Source organism: Triticum aestivum, chromosome 6D (genome assembly GCF_018294505.1).
Source record: "Triticum aestivum cultivar Chinese Spring chromosome 6D, IWGSC CS RefSeq v2.1, whole genome shotgun sequence".
NCBI lineage: Eukaryota > Viridiplantae > Streptophyta > Magnoliopsida > Poales > Poaceae > Triticum > Triticum aestivum.
The window spans coordinates 4,657,999-4,681,176 of record NC_057811.1 but is presented as its reverse complement, the minus strand read 5'-3'; the positions used below and the strand labels follow the sequence as shown (position 1 = coordinate 4,681,176).

The following is a 23,178-nucleotide window of genomic DNA, read 5'->3' as shown; positions in this document are numbered from 1 at the left end:
TGATGGTAATCTTGCCCATATAATTAGTCTAGAAATTTAGGGGATGGCAATTATTCTTATAAATACTTACTTATTTAATTTAATTTCCAGGGACCAATTACAGATGATCTATTTACTGGGTCGTGGTGAAGTGCTACTGTTTTTGGGCAACCATGTGCTCTTTACTTGAATGAGAGCACAAACAAGCATGGTTTTGTGAAATTTGGCCATTCAGTTCAGTTTAGGTTCTAGTTGATCAATCAGTTTTTTCATGCATTTCAGAGATATACTCCCTGGGTTGGCATCTATTTTGTTCAATGCACCTGCAATTTTTGTATGCATGCTCATTTACATTCAGCAGCCAAAGCAGGCACATGACTTGCAAATCATTTTATTCTTGGAAGGACATGCTCACAAATTGTCAATAGCAGGTGCTATCCTCTCTAAATAACAACACCTGCTATATGCTTTCAAATTGACAACCTTATATCACAACAGTTCAATTCAGTGCATTTCTATCAGTTCTGTCCGATTTTGCACACACACTCTGTTTAATTACTGGAATAATTCTTCAGCCATAACAAACATTCAAGAAAGCAGGAACATTTTCCATACAAATCTGTTCAACTGTGCACATGTACAAGTACCACTCAAGTCGGACACATTCTGCAAATGTAGAAGTACAAACTAGAAGAGTAATTCAATCATAACATTCATTCAAAATGCTGCTGTAGCTTCTCTCTTTTTACTCTGGAAACATTCGTACATCAGGACACAATACAAGCAGCAGAGCAGATGCCCCGCAGAAGCCTTGACGAGGTTGGCTTCGTGGCCTCGGCAGCTCGGCGGCGTCGACGGCGCCGGCTCCGCAGCTCGATGGCTCCGATGCATCGCGCCCTGGACGAGGCAGCTGCTGGCTCCGCTACCTCCACTGCTAGGCGGCCTGTCACCTGGACGAAGCGGCGGCTGTCTGCCGCCTCCACGGCTAGGCGGCTCCTCCCCGCCGGCGAACTCTAAGGCAAGGCGAGAGTTCCTTTTTTTTAACGAGACGAGAGCTCAGGCGATGAATCGATGGGTGTCGTCGTGTTGGGCCGGATGGGCTGCTTGTGTTCGTGTGGACACGAACGGGAGAGAAGGAAAGAGCGCACCTCACAGCGAGTCGTCAGATCGCCAACGGACGATGCAACGCGTACTACTTCCCTCGGCAATAGATTGATCTAAGTCAGAGGATCTCGTTCCCGTTTTTGGATACTAACTGTGTTGAGTGTGACTTGGAAATACGTTTTTGCCCTTAGTGCATTTGTGTGACCAATAGAATGCAGTAAGCTAGAGGGCTGAACTGTAAAGTTTGGATAACCGGAGGGCTGAAAATGGAAACTATGGGGCCAATTTTGTGGATAAAAAGGAATGAAAGGACTATAATGAAACAATAATGACAAGATGAGGTTTCCAATCCACTCCCTCTTTGTGTTACAAATCGATCCATTTGTTTCTAATAGGCCATTGTCGTTGTCAGGAGCCAAGAGGGCATCCCTTCAACGACCAAGTAGTTCTGCCTCGCAAAAGAAAACCAAGTATTTCTGAAATTCTTTCAAGCCTAAAGCTCCATCAGCGCACTTATCAAATTATAAATCAGCATGAGTAATTGTCACATCAATCAACTACAAGAACAACCAAAAATTAAATTGTACCAGTTGTAGTATTCTCCTTGACAGTGCCCACAAGCATACCCCCAGTTGCAATCGATACGAGGAAGTCATAAATGAAACATAGCTGCTCTCCCTTCACCTATATGTCCTGCACCGCAAAAACCATGTTTGGCATACTGGTGGACATTACAAAACATGGTACAACATGAGCAAAAGTCTTGAAAGGACAGAAACCCATCATGTGTGTCTAAAACTACAAATGCATTTTTCCTAGGTTGAAAGTGTTTTTTTTTCTGACCCGGTGGTTTAAAGACACAAAAATAAGTTTAAAATGAAAGGCACAAGACAAAGTTTCACAGAACATCATTAAGATGCGTGTTTTCATAAAGCATATCAAATCATTTGCTAGCTGAATAGCCCTGGTAGAGCGGGCTTCAGCAGTGAGATCTCCAAATAGTGTGTCTTCCTCATGCATGATTACCACAAACTCCAACTCTGACACATTGGATTGTTTTCTGGAACTTATACTAACCACGGTTTGTCAAGTGTGGTCGTTGATTTTAGTCCATGCAGGAGAAAGTTGAAATGCACCAAATGACTCAACCATTGTTTTTCTGAAGGAAAGATAAATTGTAGATACATACATACGGCAAACTAAGAGCTTTCGACTATAAGTGTCTTTCTATATAGTATTACCGACCCAGAAAACTCTTTGAGGTGCACATCAAGTTTAGTACCTGGAATAATTCAAATTGTGCAGAGTTACGCAAGTACAGGAACTTGATGAACATACAGACTAGCTCAATACTTTTCAAGAACACTACAATTCTTGTGTGCCTATTATAGCAGTGTTTTATTCCAAAATAAATAGTTTTGATGCACTACACATCGGGATAAGCAACCGAACCCTCAATAGTAACAAAGTGGGTTACCTAATGCCATTGCTTTCGTTACAGTAGTAACAAGGTTCTCGCTTCGATCGGATTGAAGCCAATGATCACCTGAACCGAAACAACAAGCCTCTAAAATGTACAATATATTTGTATTGTTATTTAATATTCCATGTCCATCAAGAAAGGTGCATAAGGCCTTTTGCACATGGCAAGGTGACCGAGATTGGAGGAGACATGGTTATGACCTGTTGCACATAACCCATGCAAACAAACACTAGCCATGCGTTGCCCACCAACTTATCCACCGCTACCACACGGTGTTGGCTTATGTCCAGGTCAAGGAGTTTTGAACTTAAATACGAAAGTTATGCACTTGTAATTGAAGTGTTCTTCTGGAAGATGTTAAAATGGTATGTATAAGAAGATCTTACTTGCAAGGTGTTTTTTCTATACTATCTGCAAGGTGATCTTTCTTGAAAAACTTACTTAACACAAGTGTTGGAAATGGTAATCCTAAACTCAAAGAGCAAATTTTAATGCAATTCAGAACAAGAAAATTGCGATGGTAGATCTAGAATTAGACTGACTTGAAAATGTATAAATCAATTCTTGAATTAAGTACTCGCATCTATAATATGGCACAATGTATACACACTCAAAACAAAAAAGAAGTATCAAGACACTTTTAAAAGCTCATTCCATTGCATTAATTCTATATGAATCTGATAGGGAATGTGAGAAAGCATTATCATAGTTGTGCACCAATGGTAAACTTCCCAAAATTTCTTTTGCAAGCCGAATCCTTCTCCGAGGTCTTGTACTCTTGGTAGGTACCTACATGCTTATTTGCCAACACCTTGTTGCCTGCTTGCCTGATGGTGCATTTTGTGACTCTGAAGCCAGCTGAGATGGTGTATTCTGTAGATAGGAAACTAGCGCCAACATACCCGTTCCTCAGACTGTAAATTAAATGTTGTAAGGTATCAGTTGAACTGAAATGTCCATGGGTTAAATGTGAGAAAAGGGAAACTTTTGATACATGTGTCACACTACCTTCTATTTGTTTAACTGAAGGTTCTAATGTTGGTGGCGCATAAGCCTTAGGTGGTTGCGTCAATTAATTCATACTATGTATGTGAACACCCGGAAATCATGGTGTAGGACTGGTAGTATTAGTACATTTTATCTCTGGGGTGGTGTTGATATAGTTTTTGTACCAAACAAATATGCTAAAATTGATAATGTTTAGTGGAAATAATGAACACATCCTAGTAGTAAACTAAGTAATTCTATCATTGTAAGATCACTGGACCGGCAAAAAAAACAAACAACTAAATTTTGTACTTATATACCTATTCAATTTTTAACTACGGGAACAGTAATACAACAATCATGTGCCCCTTTATGACCCTAAAGAAATTGATATGATACTCAGACAAAGAAAACAGATAGGATATTTGTTGCTTGTGCAATGTAGATATTACCTGTAGTATAGAAATTTGTGTAGGGATAAAAGGTCTCATCACTTATGAGATTTCCTTCACAAATATTTCTGGTCTTCATTGACCCAACCTGGAGCATGAAGTTGCCACCCGTCGTAGATAGTACAATCAAAATTTTCTCCTCATCATACCCCGCTATCAGTACCATTACAATTATGCAATCATGGCCCATTCTACGTGGAACGAGATGATCCTCCAATTCAATGGTTTTCTGTAGCAACACCCATCTGACAACTCCACAATCTGACTTTCTCTGCCATAATTGAATGGTTAAAAATGACAAAACAACGAGTCCAAGTCCACCATCTTCCATCCGTAAGAGCTGAGAAGTCCCGAAGTCACGAAGATCCACATCACTTGGCATGTCAATCACACCAAGACTCTGCTTTTCCAGATCAAAGGCAAGGATCTCACCTCCATGAAAGTAAATTGCATTTTCGACCAGGATGTTGTGCCTTATGAAAATATTTGTACTCATAGTCACAATCGATAAAATATTGCCCCATACACCAGATGTTGAGTCATAAACACAAGCACATGTTTCCCTGTCTCTGACACTGACCATAACCAATTTAAAAGGGCTCAAGAAGCAATCGCCGTGCACATGCCCATCTTCGGGGTCAGCGCAGAGCACCGTAGCATGACAAAATATCTCATGTTTGTACCTGATCGACTGTGGAAATGTCACACGCCGCAGTTGTCCAGTGAGAGGATTCCACATGACAATCTGGCGTTGCCACGCGTTGATTAGGACAGTGAGGCCGTGGCGGCATCCCATGAAGTGCCATTGGTCTTGGGGGAGGTCGTGGCCCTGTGGAAGAGCAAATCGCGTTGCTGGGATGCGGTCAGGCCTATCCAGGATGGGAGTAAAGGTGCGGTTGCCCAAGGGCACAACCAAAAAGAAGCCGAGCAGAGGAGGTTTCTGGTGGTGCTTGCGAAAGCGGTGGGGGAACTTGGGGTCAGAGAGGATGCGGTGCCAGCGTGTGCAGACAAGGGAGGCACGGGGGAGGGAGGATGGCTGAGGAGGGAGACGGAGGAGGATCTCTTGGAGGAGGTCCTCATCTTCCAGCGGATGCATCGTTGATGAGGATTGGCGGCGGTTCATCCAAGCGAACCATCTTCGATCTGCACACGGATTAAAAATTCTCCCTTGATTAATAACACAAGATTCAAGATCCATGGTTTTGATTGAGACTCACCCGCTAGTATCCGTGGTGTTGGATCCATCATCAACCCAGATCCATCCATCCGTGAAGTTAGGGTTCATACGACAAGAAGAGGGGGATGGGGGCACATATAAATAAACAGAAGAGAGAGTTTCTTATTTGGCCGTAGATAGAAATATGGTTCTCTATTTGGCCCTCAAATAATTTTTATTCCATATATGGCACTCGGTCTATTTTTTTCTACTATGAAACTTTTGCCAATTTTTGGTACTAACCGTGTCAAGTTAGATTTGAAAAGATGGTTTTTTCCCAAGTGTAGTATCTGGCGAAATATCAAAGGAATACAGACTAGAATGTAAAATACAGTAAGCCAGAGGGCTGACCGTAAAGCTTGGATAACCCGAGGGGTTAAATAAAAATTACGGGGACATTTTCGTGGATATCAGAGAATGAAAGAACTAAAATGAAACAATGATGAAGAGATAATGTTTTCTTAAGAATCGATCAATTTGTTTCTATACACAGACCACCATCATCATCGGGAGCCAAGAGGGGGCTCGCGCTGCAGTCCTGGAGGTTGTCGCCCAAGCGCTGAATTGCGCTCCCGTAGAGAGGGTTGTTTCATATCCCTCCAACAACCAAGTACGAAATGGTTTCAAGCCTAAAACTCCGATAACACACGTACCAAATTAGATGTTAGCATGAGGGAGACATAAATCAATTGCAAGAACAACCATCAATCAGAATATACTCCTTGACAGTATACCCTCGACAGTAGAATTTGTTAAGGATAGCGAGCAATCATTCACGGAACGTAGCTGCTCTTCCTTCACTTGGACGTCCTGCATCATGGTCTTAAACTCATTAACAACGATGTTGGGCGTGTTGGTGGATATAACAAAATATGCCGCCAGCAAAAGTCTTGAAGGATAAAAAAAATACCCATCTTGTGTGCCCAGATGCAGTTTTGCCAGGTGGATAATTCTTCATTTCTCTCCGGACCGATGGTTGAATGAAACGCCTTCAGACAAGTTTCCTGATGAAAGGCACAAGGAAGAGTTTCACAGAACTCGGTAAGATGCATGTTTTCATAATAAAGCATATATAATTCAGCAGCTAGTTGAATAGGCCTAGTAGAGCGGTCTTCAACAAAGAGATCTCGGAATAGTGCGTCTTCCTCATGACTAGCTAGACTCCAACTCCGGCACACCACCTTGTTTGTGCAGTCGACGAGATCTTTGGGGTTGGCCTGGCTGGTATTTCGGGGTGGTGGCCCCGGATGTTTGGCGCGACGGTCGTGGTCTGCAAGAGGCCGTCTCATGTAGCAAGAGCTAAAAGGCGTTCGTGCCGTGCGACGTTAAAGCTAGTGCAGGAGCGGGGGACGTCAGAGTGGCAGCTCCGTACCCGTGTGTGTGTGTGTTTGGTGCGACTGTTTCCCAGTGTCGTCTGGTCGACCGAGGCTAACTTGCTTGTGCAGATTTTTGGCCCTGTTTTCCTGATAAAACGGGTCACTTTGTTTGGTTTTTGATTCAGTTTCCATACAAATCTGATCAAATTTCCTTTTGAAACGAGAACAAATTCAGGTGGGGGAGTGCTCCCACGGTGACAGTCTTAAAAAAAGTAACAAACTTTAGTAGTATGAGCAAGGTCTTTCCATACTATTTACCCATAAAACTCTTTGTAGTGCAAATGAAGGATATAGTACCTTGAATAATTCGAACTGTGCATAGTTAAATAAGTACATGAAACACAATACAAGTTGTCTAATGTACACCAGTTGTAAAAATTTCCATGTCCATCCAGCCAAGGAGGAATCAAGTTGTCTAATGTACACCAGTTGTAAAAATTTGAGTTTACAGAAAAGTTCTATCTCCCTGCTTTATAGATAAGTTAACGACCATAGAACCCAAAGCATAGAACACAGCACCAAGCCACACACACCTAAGGCAGGATACAATGGTGCGGAACAACTACACCCCGCAATCCAGTCCAAAGAATCTAAAGGTATGCAATAAAAGCACTGCTTGAAGTTGTCGTAGTGCTCCACCATGACCGAGTCACGGCGCAGAGATGAAGCCGCACTTGAGGAACCATGGACTCCAATGCGGCACCTCCAGGAAGGGTACGCCATCAAAATACCACCACCTCCCAATCCAAAGGATGATGGTTTTCCCCCCGTGCAACACGAAGGATAGAGCAGCCGCAATGGCATCGCTACGAAGGAGACGACGCCCGCCACCGCTGTCGGCCTACACCGCTGTCGACGAACACAAACACAACATTGCCATCGCACGCCGAACAGCAGCCACAACGCTGGCCGCACGGCCATGGCAGCCAGCCTACACCCAACTCGCGAGCTCCACCCACGAGCACCTGGGGACTCCTACCACCAGGGCCCCAGCCGCGGCACAAGTATGCCACCGACCGGTGCAGGGAAGTAGACCCCTTCTTCCACCCCAGAACGAGCCCAGGAAGGGGGCCCAGCCGGCAAGATTCACGCAGGGGAAGGTCACCGGCAGCCACCCCACCACTCCACCGGGGACCAGGGTCACTGTCACGACCGATCTGACCTCACCAGATGTAAGGCCAGGAGGCCCCGGAATGCCCCTGCCATCACCGGCCGGCCATCGATGGGTCGTGCCTTGAGCTGCCCTCACTTCCCATCAGGGTCCGCTACCGGCAGCAGAATAATTTTAAATGCAATACAGACCTGATGAACATACAAACTAGCTCAATAATTTTCAAGAACACAGCAATTCTTGTATCTATTGTATCAATGTGTGGTTCCAAATAAACAGTGTAGATGCAATTCACGTTGGAATAAGAAGCTGAACTCTTGAAAGTACCGAACTGGGTTACCAATTGCCATTCCTTGTAGCAGCATTGAGGTTCTCTCTTTAAACGGTTTGATGCCAATGATCACCTGAACGGAAACAACAAGTGTCTAAAATGTTCATCAGATTTGTATTGCATTTAAAATTCCTTGTCCATCGAACAGAGAGAGGATCAGGTTGTCTAGTGTACAGCAGTGTCAAATTTTGCGATTTTCACTGTCCATGCGACCTTGTTACATCCATGGTCGTCAAAGTACGTAGTGGGATTGTGTCCTCAAATTAGCAACTCATTTTAAAGAGGAACTCCACATTGGTAACCAGAACAGTATTTGCAAATGAAAGCAAATAACATAACTATTAGCAACTTGCAGATGTGCGCTAAGTCGGCAACACTAGAAGCAACTCTTTTCAAATAAAAGATACCAGGACTGTAACAAACAGTTCAGATGCAGTACATCATAGCAGCATCTGGTCTAGTTACGTCTAACATCCTAAACCGGTACAAAACCTGCCACTGACTCAAAACTCACCCTATAAATACCATACTATTGTACTTGCTTCCCTAAGACAGTTCCTCCTGCCGCATACGCCAAACAGACCAGTCTGTAGCATCAGCAGTGTAGCAGGGGTCACTTCTTTGATCCAAGACCTTCATCTTCTTGTGGCGCCTCTGTTCGAAGAAAAGCAGAACAAAGATCAAGATAGAGAAATAATTAAGCATGACAAGATCTAGACAACTAGCCGTACAGGTTAAGCACGAAAATCAACTGTTGCACGATCCTCGAATGTCAAAATTGGTTATTAGTAGGGTCAACCAAGATAAATACTACGGAGTACAAAGTGTGCCAATCGAGTAACTATTCCACGAGAAAAACTTTTATTAAATAAACGTAACACACTTTCAGATTTTGAAGTGGGAATCAAAAGACTACTTCAAATATTGGATAAATACAAGGACATAATGGTATCAACAATTTTACACAGATAGTGATGGCCAAGCAACTCAACGTCATGACAATCGAGACAAAGAAACAAGCAATTCGATATCAATAGCTACAGTTCTATCTATTTGTTGTTATTATACCATTAACTACTTTGGTAACAAATAATGATATAGTAAAATTAAATTGTCAATATCATCACCATCCAGACAAAGAAACAAGCAACTTCACTTATTTTTAAATGTCCAGTTAACCCTTGTGAAGAACAACGATATCAATTCAAACAGTTATCAAAAGTACTATGAATGACTCTTAGCAAAATAATTGACCGGACTTTGTTATGTATGCAATGAAGAGAACTTGTATTACCTTTAGTATAGAAATTTCTATATGGATAACACATTTTGTAACACCAGTCTGTTTCGGTACCAATATGCCTAAACTGCATTGAGTCAAGCTGGAGCATGAAGTAATGACAAGATTCGAAACATAGGAAGATCACATTTGTGTCCTCGTCATACCCCATCATCACAACACATCTTGCTTTAGTCAGGAACACCGGATGTGAAATTTGGTCATCTAATTGAATGGTTTTCTGTAGCACCCACGAAACGATGTCATCGCAGTTGGATTTCCTCGCCCAAAGTTGAATGTTTATGGTTTTTGAGCAAACGGCTAGGCCAAGGCCACCATCCTCTGTTTGTAAAGGCTGAAAATGCCAGCAGTTGACGCCAGCATAGGCGCCTGACGGCTTTTCAATCACGGCAAATGTCTGCCTTTCAAAATCAAACTGAAAAATTTCGGTGGTATAAAGCAACCAACAAAGTGTATTTCCAACGTGGACGCTGGTCCTGTTCCTGTAAACTGAACATCGAGCCGGTGTTGACATAATTTCTCCCCATAAACCAGACTTGGATTGGTAGAGACATGTGAATGCCTTTGCTTGGTTAGGATAGTACCCAACTAATACTAGCATAAATTCGCCCTGCACCAGAAGATTGTCAGAGGCGGAGCAGAGCACCGCGGCAGTCTCGACACGGCAAACCGGGTCATGGTTGAGCCCCCGCGGAAAAGCCACGTGGCACTGGACATTGGTGATGGGGTTCCACACGAGGATCTCGCAGAGTGCATCAAGAAAAAGGGCAACACCGTGGCGGCAGTAGACGAGGTTGAGGTGGCGAAGACGAGGGATGGAGCTCGTAATGAGGGTGAAGTCTGACATCGAAGTGAAGCTAGCCCCTTTATATTTTTTGACGAAGTAGCCCAACAGAGGAGGCTTCCGGTGGTGCTTGCGGAAGCGTTGGACGAATCGACGGTCGGCGAGGATGCCACGCCAGCGCTTGCAGACAAGGGAGGCGCTGCGGAGGGACGACGGCTTAGGAGGCAGGCGGAGCAGGATCTCCTCCAGGAGGTCGCCGTCATCCAGCGGCGCTGGCGAGGAACGGCGGCTCATCGATCCAGGCCCGATGTGGCGCCTGGCGTGGGATCGCCCTTATTACCACCACCCCTGTGGCTCCACCGTCACACAGTCGACGGCTGCGTGCTGACGGCTGGAACCCCGAGTCGCCGCCGGTGGGATGTGGGACGGGCGGCGGCTGGCGTCCGTGGGTTCTCGAGTCGGTCTCAGCAGTTTCCTTCCGGAAGATCCACACATCCGGCCCAGTTCAGGCCCAGATGAAGCGAGCTGGGTGGATCCCGTCTACTGTTTTTTTTTTCTGCGATAAATTTATTCACCGTTGGTCTCCAAAGACCAGCCGATGTTAGCCTACCAACTTCAGCAACGAGTAATCCAACAAGAAAAATTTCACAACTTACCACACCAAACGCTTTTCAGCCAATTCACCCATGATGAAGTAAGAACTAGCCAATTATATTTCTCGTAACTGAACTGCATAGCTCTTTTGAGATTGGGGACTGCGAGACAATATTGTTTCTCTTCCACTATGATGGTTGTTAGTTGCATTCGGCGTCACAATCGTTCAGGTCAACGCACGCACACCCTACCCCTATGAGCATCTTTGAGAGACTGAGCCGGTATATCATCTTGAGATTGATGAAGTCACTAAAGGTGCCTCTCGTAGTCAACAGGAACGTCTCCTCACACTGAACGCGCATCGCCGAGTATCCTAAAATAAATCAGGAAGAAATACGAGCACCAGGAGCTACAAGGCATCTGTGTCGTGGGATGTTATGGTTCATGCCGGCGCGGCAACTCCATACCTGGGCGTGTGTGTGTGTTTGGTGTGACTGTTGCCTAGTGTCATGTGGTTGACCGCGGCTAACTTCCTTGTTAAGCTCGGGAACAGGGGATGTGAAATTTGATCGTTTCCAAATGAAAAAATGTTCCTATTTTTTTTTAAAAAGTAGTTATGTACAAAAGATGTTCATATTTTAAAAAGGGTTGATGCTAAAAAATTATTCAAAGATTCAAAAAGGTTTACGTTTTCAAAAAAAGTTCTAGTTTTTAAAAATTATTTGAATTATTAAAAAAGTTTCACATTTTAAAATGTACTAGGTTTCTTGTAAAAAAACTCATGTTTTGAAGTTTCAAAATATAGTCTCACGTCTGTCACTGCTGATGACTTCATTAGGTTCCGGTCGATTAATAGCCACGAGGTTTAATCATGTCAAGTGCAGTTACTCTTGTGTTTGATCCCAAGCACCAACACATTTTTGGGATTTTTAAGGTTTGAACTGACACAACAGGCAAAAAAAAAATGTCGCTCAACAAAGAAAAAATAGACGAAAAACAAACAAAGGGCAACCTAGATGTGAGGTATTATCTCACATCTGGATGTGACATAATCAAACCCTTATATATGGTCATTTTTGCATATATGAGACAGATGAAGATGTAAAGGAGTATACAAGTACACCTCACATAGATATAAAAGGTGTAATATTCAAAAAGATGTTGGTCAAAAGTCACATGTAATCAAACCCTTGATATGCTACTCGAAAACCTCCCCAAGAATAATCTAACAAAAAAAATATAGAGCACCAAATGTAGATTAACTTGTAGAGTTTTTTAATCAATTTTCAACAGTCAATTATTATTCTTTGACATTTTAGTTCGTTGCTAAAACAAATTCTCACACTACAATTTCAATCAAAATTCAATACTTTTGACAGCCTCCACAAAAGCTCTTGGTCTCTGCTATAGCTTTCCTTATCGTGCCATCATCTAAGATAATTGTGATCGTAGATAGCACTTGACAAGTGCCTTGTTACAGATAACTCTACTTGTGTTGAGACTGCAGGTATATCTTGCTCCCGCAGGGGGGGGGGGGGGGGGGGCTCGGGGGGGGGGGGACCCTAGCCGCCGCCGCCATCTTCTCCATCCTCTCCCCTACCGCTGCTGTAGGACGCCGGTAGGCAAAGCCTGCTTGGCCGACGGTGCTTGCGGGGATGCCTTCTCACATTGAGACCTCTCGCGCGGGGAGCACTCCAACGCTGCGCGGCGCTACGGCCCTAGACGACGCGGCTTAGGAGGCGGAGCATCGAAGCCAGAGTGGCGGATCCGGGTGCTGGTGGTGGTGCTGCCGAGGTGGTCGCATGGGCGGGGCGGCGATGAGGTCCTGTCAGGGCAGCGCGGAGGCGCAACTTCTCATCGGCAGCCCGGCGGTGGCGTGGCCCTAGTTTTTCTTCTCAGGTCAATTCATCGATATTCCTGGTATCAATCCTCATCGATCTGGCCGTCGACGAGTTCCGGAAGTTTCCAGGGGAGATCTAATTGGTTTGGTGAATGCCCGTGGATTTCTGGATCGGAGGGGTTCCGGTTGTGTGTGCGTGCATACATTTGTCTGTCGGCTTCAAGAGGGCGCGACGCGAAGCTCAGCTTTATGTCTATACTATGGGACATGCCTTCCTCTAGATTTTTGTGGTAAGGACAGAGAAGGGGAATGTCATGGTGGCTGAGATTGGAGGACATGAAGATGGGACAGAGAGGTGTCTTGGATGCGATGAAGTTGCTTCATAGGCTGTTGCTCGAGCATGGCATGCGGGGCTGTGTTCCTGTCCATCTTCGACACATAATCATGTGAGCCTGGTGCTTCGTGACTTGCAGTAGCGGCCTTGGAAAGTGGGGGCGACAACACTGGAGGACTTCATGTTGGTGGTACTCCCCAAGTGCCGGTTCTCACTTCTCACGGTGAAAGCCCAAGGTCTGACATTCATTGATTGTACCTGACAATGGCCTTGTCGAAGGCATTGTTTTGAGAACTCGGACTATCTTCAGGATGAAAACCCAAGATCAGTTGGCCGAGCGACAACGGTGCTGCACTGTTCCCTTGTTGGAGGCGTCGGTTTTGCAGAACCTCGTATATAGTTCGGGTGCTGTGTTTGGGGGTGGTTTGTGTGTTGCTGTTGTGAGTGATTAACCACTGTGGCGGTGCTTTTATTTATCTATTCTTCTTTCTCTTTTTCTTTTAGAACGTTGTGTGCATCCTTAATGTCTAGATGGCATTTTGTTGGTGTAGATGCTGGGTGTAATTGATATCTTCATGATATTAATATATCCCCTTTGTCAACAAAGGTATATGTTGCTCTTATTGATTCTGACCAAATAACTTTACATGATAGCTTGTATAAATTTAAGCAACTCCAATAGCTTGTGTTCAGTTTCTTTGTTTAAAATAACCATGTGATCACACAACAACCATACAGCTACTTTAGAGAAGGGGGGTGGGGGGACGACAAGGACTCATACCGCTCCCCCAGCAGGCACGACTCGAATGTAGACTTCACCTCATAGCTATTGGCCTCCCACACTGGGGGGTGGGGGGGGGGGGGGTTCCATGGATTTCCCCTGCACATGGGGTGGTTTCTGTTAGAGCTCCCCCGGTGTGGTAGTGCGCAGTGGTGCGCGTGCCAGTTGGTAGCCGCAACTACGCCATAGCTAGTCCCCTGTTTTCCGTGGATCACAGATCTGCCATGGAAACACCTTCTTATAGCCGCTGGTGGCCTTCGCCTTCCACTTTGCTCGAGCTCAGCCCATATCCATTTCTGTGTCATGCTTGTGCCCTGCTTTCTAGCCCATTGCGGTAAATAGATGGCTTGCACCAGCTGATCAGGTCATGCGACGATGTTTGGCGGTGATGGTGATGCCCTAAGCAGAGGCTTTGTACTACGATGTGTATCTTTATAATGACATAGATATATGAAACAAAAAGTGAGGCGATACAAGTATCTTCAACGGATCCTAAACCCCCAGTAAACCCAGATATTGGGGGAGTTATGCCAAGAAATTTGCTCCAATGGATCCCCAATCCCCAATATTTTATTGGCATGCCCCACTAAAACAACACAACTCCCTCAATATGGAGGGAGTTTTGGCTTCTCCTAATTCTTTCTCTAATACATGCGATGTTATCGCATGGTCGCCGATGCTCCCCACTACCACCCTGGCCGTAGTCTACGCTGTCATCACCGTCGACACGCCGGCGCCTCAAGTGTTCTCCGCCGTGGTCTAGAGAGAAACACATGATATTGGAAAGTGCCACCTGTATGATAAGCCCAGTATGGTGGATTGATGTCTTTACCGAGGATCTGCCACAGTACGACACCTACAAAAACTAATAATAAATTTATTAGAAGAACCCCCATAACCATTTTAGAAAAGTGCTATCGAGGAACTGTTATGGATGCTCATGCAATCTAAAATGTTTGGAACTATGCGTGGATTCCCTTTCGCAGTGGGGATGCCGACGGCTGCATGCCAGGTAAGGAGGGAGTACGTCGTACAACCTGGGCCATATATGCGTGCCTCCAGGTGCTGGGTCTGCATCGACCCTGTATCGTGCCAAAAGCCATTTTTCATCATGGACAATATGCACTACTTTATTCCCTTTTTGAGCGATATAATGTTTCCATTTCAGCCCACGCGCCGGAGAGACCACACGCTGCATCTGTATTTCTGTGCGCCGTGTGTTGCATTTTGGGGGATCAGGTCCAGGCCGCTGCAAATATCTTTTTCAAACGAGACGATATTACAACTTTACAAGACGCCCAGACATGTTTGCTCTTTCTCAGTCTCTTCCCTTTTTCTTTGCTGGTGCCGCGTATATGTTCTTTTCTTTTTCTTGCTGAGTATATTAGCAATATTTTTATTAATTTAATCCATGAATAAATCATAAGCATGGCATTGACAGAATTGATCACACATGCTGATTACGATCTAGATAAGCACGTACTACGCGCACATACCTAACACTGCTATGACAGAAATAAATAGGCGAGGGATAAACGTACTATATCTTCCAGTAGGCTAGGCAGAAGCCGCAGCGGTGGCAATGATCTCTTAGGCAGCCTTCATTTTGGCTTCAAGTTTCTCGGCGGCGAGACGGTCAACTTCGTTGGTGGTGGACATGGTGATAAAGAAGGTGACGCGGAAGTAGAGAACGCAGACGAACGGTGGCAAGCAGTTGCGTAGGAGACACTCTTGAAAAAACTAATTGCCCCTCTCCCATAAAGGATGTAGAGAGGCGGGGTTTCGAAGGCCTGCTCCCTCGTCAACCGTGTACGCGGGGGACGTGGTGGTATCACCGATGGCAGCAGCAGCAAAAGGAATGACAGAGGACATGGAGGCAGAGTATATGCGACAGTGGACATTCAAAAATTACCAAAATCAGTACATGACAAAAATGTGGTGGTGGATAGAACGCCTACTAAATCTGAATGAAGACGAAGAGTTTACGTAGTTGTGTTCCACGATAGAGTATAGGACAATGTCTAATGAAGCAAGATCAACTAGTAAATTGTGTCGAATTCTATATATACTTGTTTGTTCAACTTAATGATCAATGTCATGGTTTTGATGCTGCAGAACTATTATCTACAAGGTTTTCGGTTTGCGTATTGCGTCCCATTTAAGAGAAAATTTCATGGTAATATATACATATATACTTATTTAATTTTGCATTTTCAGTGTTGTATTTCAAAAAGGGAGTGTACCCCGGCCTCTTCATTTTTAGTGTTTATTGGTAATATTTCACCTATGCATATGTTAACCATGATTTTGATGTCTACATTAAAGGGCCCCCAAGTTAGAGTTTGGCCCCGGGCCCCTGAATTCTCAGGACCGGCCCTTAATAAATATAAGGTAATCCGAGATGTTTGAAACACTGCATTCCCTTAGCAGTGGGGGAGAGGCAAGGCTGCTTTCATTGTAGGGCAGGAGGTCGGTTTGTCCAAATATTTGTCCACTACGTACAACAGGCAGAAAGTGAAACATTCTTCCATGTACCTCCAGGCTCGAGCTGTTTAGACTTGAAAGGAACTAAAGGGAAAAAACTAATTTTTTAAACACAAAAAAGGAAAAAAGAAAACTAGGTATTGAGGAAAGCAGACAAACATCCAATAATGCACTGGAAAATTGCAAGAAAAGATAGAAGGCAATATAGAAATAAGAAAAGAGAAACATAACGACAAGCAAGTGTTGAAAATATTTTTTAGTATAATGTAAGCTTAGTGTACATAACCAACTGTGAAAAGTACAACAAGATAAATGCAATTTCAATAGTAGTGTGAACCATCATCTACATGAGGGACCAATCCTTTTGATCTGTAACTCATATAGACGTGTTAACACCCGATCGAGTCCCAGTCGCTGGTTTTCTCCCCTACCATTTGGCGGTTAGGGAAAACATTCCCCTCAAAGCATCAATGGTGCGTCCGTGGATTCGCCTCCCCTCTGCCTACTGTATTAGCGGCTGGTGGTAGGGAGGGGAATGTTGATGCGTTCGCTCGGGCTAGTAGTATATGTTACGGTTTTTTAGTCCTCACAAGTGTGGCGCTTGGGCGGAGAGCAGAACTTCTTCGAGTTTTCCATCCAGACTCCGTTCACATCGAGTTCGTCCATCTAGACGTAGTCGACGGAGCTCTAGCATAGATTCTTTTTGTCTCCTTGGGGCGGCGAGGTTAGGTCTTCTCATCATGTGTTCACGGCGGTGAGATTTTGGGTCATTTGCTTCGGATATACTCAAGGGTTCAATGACGACGACTGCATCCCCAGGGCGCTAGTTCTTAGGAACGTGTGTACGAAGACTTCCTGGTTGTCATTGACAAGGCCAAACCAGCTCCGGTAGGGAAGCGGCGACAATGGCTCGTTCATGCGGTGATAGTTACCGTTTTGTGGTCTAGAAATTTGGATGTAATTATTATTATGCTTGAGGTGCTTTGTACTTCATGATCTTTTATATCTAAATTTTTTTTGAAAAAAAATGTACAGACCACAAATGGCCACCGCTTGCTGACCTCAAAAAAAAAATCTTGTCTTTCATCAAATCAAATATCTAATGTGCTATACATTATACAACACAGGCTAACGGAGAACCGAAGACAAGTAAACCAAACGAAGGAATCTTCTGTGTGCTGGAGTAGAGATTGATCGGTCAAAAGATACACGTAACCAAACAATTGACATGCTACTAAAAAAGATCCCCATGTGTCTTCTATTTAACACTGTATAAAGGTAGCTGTCCACATACTTATACATACACTCACCCCTAGGAACGGACGCATGCACACACTATCTTTAAGAACCTTTAAAATACTGAGCCGGCATAATATATTGAGACTGATGAAGCTATCACATGCATATTCATAGTTGACTCGAATGTCCCGTCCCACTAAGTGAACATGGCCAGAAAGTTAAAAAAAATCCAGAAAAATGCCAGTACCAATCTCAAGTCTTGGACTTAATTTAACCCTGCTGCGCTGGTTCGACCACAAGCAACATAATCATCTGAGCTACACGCTGTTCGCAAAGCTCGCTATGAGTCATCAAATAGGAAATGCATAGAGCACCAAAATGTAGATTATCTTGCACTTCCTCCGTTTCTAAATATAAGTCTTTTTAAAGGTTTCTATATGGACTACGTACAGAGCAAAGTGAGTGAATCTACATTCTAAAATCTCCAAAAGGCTTATGTTTAGGAACGGAGGGAGTAGATTTTTTTTTTGAATTTGAATGGTCAAGTATTATTCTTTCACATTTTGGTTCATTGCCAAAATGAAATGTCCAGTTCAATTTGGAAAAAATAATCCAATACGTTTGGTAGCCTCCAGGAAAGCTCTCGCTTTCCGCTATCTTCTATGATAACTGTGATCATATAATTCAACTTGTTTCAAATAACTCAACTTGTGTTGAAACCGTATGTGTATCTTTCTCTCATTGATACAGACCAACTAGCTCCATTCATCGGCGTCAAGCTCACCTTGTTGCCGCGCGACTCGTGCGCCGACTTCACCTCCAGGCCATCGGCCTCTCACACCCCGCCAACGGGGATAGACCGCATGGTAGCGGCGGGGAAAGATATCTCATTGAAAAGTGAGACCCATATGTTAAATTTGGTATTGGTTATGCGTTTATTGGGGATCTGGGACAACATCATACCTACAAATCTCAATAAATATACTGCGAGGGCCATAATAGGGAATTGTTATCAAAGAACTGCTAGATATGCTCAAGCACTTCAAAATGTTTGGAACCATACATGCATTCCCTTGTCGTTGTGGGGATGCCAAGGGCTGCATGCCAAATGCACGCCTCCAGCTGTTAGGTCTGCATCGACGCTGGAACCCAGCCAAAAGAACAATACTGGACGTACATGCACTCACGTATCTAGGCCACACGGACCTTATCGATCCGAGACACACACCACACGACATTTTGCATGGACTACATATATATGCTGCATGAGTGCATTCGCACACAATAATGCAAGATACTACTACTACCGTCCATAGAAATGTTCTCCACGTCCGGGGGGGCCCAGAATTTTTTTATCTATTTATTTAAGGAAATCTATATATGTGCTCCCCTGCTACATACAAACATCACACGTCTTCCATCTCTATAAATACAACATGCCTTCCACAATCTCTTGCACACCAGAAAGTACGCATGGTTATCATGCAAACGGCAACAAGGCCTCTCGTAGGTGCACATGGTGCTCCGTTTGCTCGGCGGGCGGCGCTGGTTCCAAAGGCTCGCCGGCAACCGGGCAGCCCTCGCCGCACCTCAAAAATAGGCAGCAGCAGCACCAGCTCCACCACCACCACCACCACCAATTTATCCGAAGCCAATGGGCCGGCCACCAGCACGGTTGCCCGCCCTGACCTCCACTTTGACCTTAACCAGGCCGTCGAGCTGAGGGCCACTGTGACGGTAAACATGAAAAATTTCTGGTTAAAAGAGGATATGCTTGATCAGGCGCTTGATGTTTTCCACAATCTCTTTACACAAAATTGGTTGTACCTCGAGCTCGTTAGCTCCGAATTGGATCCAAGTGAGAAACCTCCCCTCTCCCTTCTATTACGTGATCTCTCTCTCTCTCTCTCTCTCTCTCTCTCTCTCTCTCTCTCTCTGTGAACGCGTTTGTAGGTATTGGTGTATTTTTCCGTAGACTTGGTGAAATTTAAACAAGTCAGGGCTATATCTGTGCAGAAACAGGACAGGAGTGGGATGTAGTCTCCGGCAAAGTCCAGCACTCACGGAGCCTGGAGGAGGACTGGCACATGTACGATGCTAGCTTCATGGTGCCGGCATCGTTCGGCCCCATCGGCGCCGTGCAAGTGAAGAACTACCACTACACGGAGATGTTGTTAGGGGACATTAAGGTCTTCCCAGCCGGGGAGAACTCTGGGTCGTCCGCCGTTGCATTATTCCACTGCAACTCCTGGATCAACCCCTCACAGTACAGCCCTGAAAAGCGTAGTTTCTTCCCTCTCGAGGTCGGTTGGTGTTCATTACACTTCGCCATGACCGGATTTACTTCACAAATACACACTACTAGGTAGGAAGCAAATACGTGCGGCGAGCGCTTAGCTTACCTTACCATTTACATGCGGGTGCCGCGGTGCAGAACTCGTACCTCCCGTCGCAGACTCCCAAGGGCGTGGAGAGGCTGCGCGAGAGCGAGCTGGTGGCCCTTCGTGGCACCGGCTACGGCGAACGCAAGGCATACGACCGCATCTACGACTACGATGTGTACAACGACCTTGGGGACCCCTGCAAAGACAAAAGCACCAATCGGCCTGTACTCGGCGGCAAGGAGCACCCCTACCCACGACGCTGCCGCACAGGACGTCCGCACTGCCGGAAATGTACAGTATTATTAGTATTACTGCCCCTCGAAGCCGCAACCGCTTTACTATATACTATCAGTAGATGAATGAAGGAATCTATTGTGCAGATCCGTTGTCGGAGACAATACCACCCAAGGGGGTATCCATTTATGTTCCCGAGGACGAAAATTTCACGGAGCGCAAGGAGTTAGCGTTCAACACAAAGTTGTTCATGTCGCTGCTCCACGGGATATGCAGGATTATGAAGCGGTCGAAGCACAGTAGCCAGAGTTTCCCCACCTTGGAGGCCATTAACGCGATGTACGACGACGAGTTCAGGAACCAGCCACTGCAGCCAGACGGTGGAAAGTTCAAATTTATCGCCGAATTTCTCGAGAAGGAGGCGCTTCTTCTCTTTGAGAAGGAAGGGGCAGAGTTTCTTGAGGGGATACGCAGAGTCTTCGAGTTTGAAACGCCCGAGATTCACGACAGTACGTACGGATCGAGTGCTGCTACTAGTTTTAGCTGCCACTGTTAATTTTTGGACCCCGAATCTGCCACTCTTATTAATTTGTGCTCACGCAGTCTCAAAAAAATGTGAATATACTCACACGACCTAAAAATGCAGGGGACAAGTATGCTTGGTTCAGAGACGAGGAGTTTGCGCGTGAAACCCTTGCCGGGGTGAACCCACTGAGCATCCAACTAGTCAGGGTAGGTACCTTGTTTCTAGCCTTCACTGCACCATCGAATTATATATCTGATGGACCATCACCGTATTCTCTAAGTGGATGATCTCCACCTATGTACTTCTGTCAACACCCAAACAAACATGCCATCTCAACTTACAAAAATGCCTGAAAAAGCTCCTCATGATAAAAGCCTTTCCATTCAATTATGTCACTGTATCGAATAATTATTTTAATAATCGAACTCATTATATGTCTTTTTCAGTTTGAGTTAGCATGCATACTATAATTCTGCATATTTATGTGCCATGCATATACAAGCAAATCTCATCGAATGATATATTATATGAACCAATTGGATATCATCTACTCCCTCCGTCCCATAATGTAAGACGTTTTTTGACACTATAGTATGCATGAGTAAAACTATGTATGCAGGAATTGCCTCTGGTGAGCAAGCTGGACGAGAAAATCTACGGCCCGGCGGACTCCTTGATAACTAAAGAGGTGATTGAAGAGCAGATCAACGGTGTCATGACAGCTGAGGAGGTGAGATCGAATTAGCAATATATCACCAAAGATATGGTTGAAGAGCAGATCATAGTAACAATTGATGCATGCAGGCCGTGGCTAAGAAGAAGCTGTTCATGCTGGACTACCACGACTTGTACCTTCCATTTGTCAACAAGGTGCGCCAGCTCGAGGGCACGACCTTGTACGGGTCACGTGCGCTCTTCTTCCTAGCCGGCGATGGCACGCTCCGGCCCATCGCCATCGAGCTGACGAGGCCCAAGTCGGCAAGCAAGCCACAGTGGCGTGAGGTCTTCACGCCGGCATCAGGACACAAAGCCAGCATCACCGGGTCCTGGCAGTGGCAACTCGCCAAGGCCCATGTCGTGTGCCTCGACACTGGCTACCATCAGCTTGTCAGCCATTGGCTCAGGACACACTGTTGTGTCGAGCCGTACATCATCGCGGCGAACCGGCAGCTTAGCCAGATGCACCCCATCTACCGGCTGCTCGCCCCGTCCTTCCGGTTCACCATGGAGATCAATGCCCAGGCACGCAAGTTGCTCATCAACGCCGATGGGATCATCGAGAGCACCTTCTCACCGGGGAAGTACTCCATGGAGATCAGCTCGGCCGCCTACGCCGAGCAGTGGCGGTTCGATAAGGAGGCGCTGCCAGAGGACCTCATCCGGAGGGGCATGGCGGTCAGAGGAGAGGATGGCAAGCTGGAGCTGGCCATAGAGGATTACCCATACGCCAATGATGGCCTGCTGGTCTGGGATGCCATCAAGCAGTGGGCATCCGACTACGTGGCGCACTACTACGCATGCGCGGCGGACATCGTCGACGACGTGGAGCTCCAGGCTTGGTGGAAGGAGGTGCGCACCAAAGGCCATGCGGACAAGAAGGATGAGCCATGGTGGCCGCAGCTTGACTGCCACGAGAGCTTGGTCCAGACCCTATCCACCATCATGTGGGTGGCGTCGGCGCATCATGCCGCCGTGAACTTCAGCCAGTACCCATATGGTGGGTACGTCCCAAACCGGCCCTCCATAGCCCGCATAAACATGCCGTCAGAGATGGGCCCCGATGGCATGCGCGCGTTCATGGAGGCGCCGGACAAGGTGCTGCTGGACACATTCCCGTCCCAGTACCAGAGCGCCCTGGTGATGGCGATACTGGACGTCCTCTCGTCGCACTCGTCGGGCGAGGAGTACTTGGGCACGTACCAAGAGCCGGCGTGGCAACAGAATGGCAAGATCGACAAGGCGTTCGAGGACTTCAGGGAGAGCATGTTGAAGATCGGGGTGCAGGTCAACAAGTGGAACAGGGACCCCGAGCGGAAAAACCGGTGTGGTCCGGGCATGGTGCCGTATGTGCAGCTAAGGCCATCGGACGGTGATCCTATGGCCGCCAAAACGGTGATGGGGATGGGCGTTCCAACCAGCATCTCCATTTGAGTAGAATATATATTACCTGTTTCACCCAGTTGAATGTAATAAAGTAAAAATGACTTTCTCTTCAAGTACCACAACTTGAATTCGTGCCACATGACCTTCAGAATAAGACAAATGTTGAATACATTTGCAACTCATTTTAATGTCATAGTTCCAATCATATTTTATATAGCTCAAAATTTATCTTTTTATTGTGAGTAAGGAAATAATCCAAATCATTGTTTGCTATAAATCAAATCCACTCTTTAAAAAAATGTAATTATTTGTGTGAAATACCAATCATTTTGAATCCAACTCTAGTGAAATAATTGAAATCACTATTTTGAAATAATTGAAGTCCACCATTGTGAAATAACTGAAGTCGTTTTCTTAAATGTGGAAGATTTGTGAAAATATTTGAAACAACCTTTTTTGAAATAATTGAAATATATCTTTTGGAAACAATGAAATTACTTTTCTTACATAATTGAAATCCTGATTTCTTTATTCCT

The 23,178-nt window shown here is 45.3% G+C and overlaps 3 protein-coding genes across 3 annotated transcripts; 1 reads left to right on the top strand and 2 right to left on the bottom strand.

Moving 5' to 3' along the window:
* Window positions 1-3,148: 3,148 nt before the first annotated feature.
* Window positions 3,149-5,238, bottom strand: LOC123140684 (putative F-box/kelch-repeat protein At3g17280). The gene is made up of 2 exons (XM_044559969.1): window positions 4,006-5,238; window positions 3,149-3,480 (listed from the first exon to the last, which is right to left on the bottom strand). Exons 1-2 carry the CDS (start codon window positions 5,201-5,203, stop codon window positions 3,476-3,478), a joined length of 1,203 nt encoding a protein of 400 aa, XP_044415904.1. The 5' UTR covers window positions 5,204-5,238; the 3' UTR covers window positions 3,149-3,475.
* Window positions 5,239-8,422: 3,184 nt separating this feature from the next.
* Window positions 8,423-10,602, bottom strand: LOC123140683 (F-box/kelch-repeat protein At3g23880-like). The gene is made up of 2 exons (XM_044559968.1): window positions 9,334-10,602; window positions 8,423-8,693 (listed from the first exon to the last, which is right to left on the bottom strand). Exons 1-2 carry the CDS (start codon window positions 10,415-10,417, stop codon window positions 8,653-8,655), a joined length of 1,125 nt encoding a protein of 374 aa, XP_044415903.1. The 5' UTR covers window positions 10,418-10,602; the 3' UTR covers window positions 8,423-8,652.
* An 8,256-nt stretch (window positions 10,603-18,858) lies between these two features.
* Window positions 18,859-22,761, top strand: LOC123142935 (lipoxygenase 2.2, chloroplastic). Its single transcript, XM_044561651.1, has 7 exons — window positions 18,859-19,253; window positions 19,412-19,698; window positions 19,830-20,070; window positions 20,160-20,522; window positions 20,660-20,745; window positions 21,159-21,269; window positions 21,344-22,761. Exons 1-7 carry the CDS (start codon window positions 18,869-18,871, stop codon window positions 22,688-22,690), a joined length of 2,820 nt encoding a protein of 939 aa, XP_044417586.1. The 5' UTR covers window positions 18,859-18,868; the 3' UTR covers window positions 22,691-22,761.
* The last annotated feature ends 417 nt before the right edge of the window (window positions 22,762-23,178 follow it).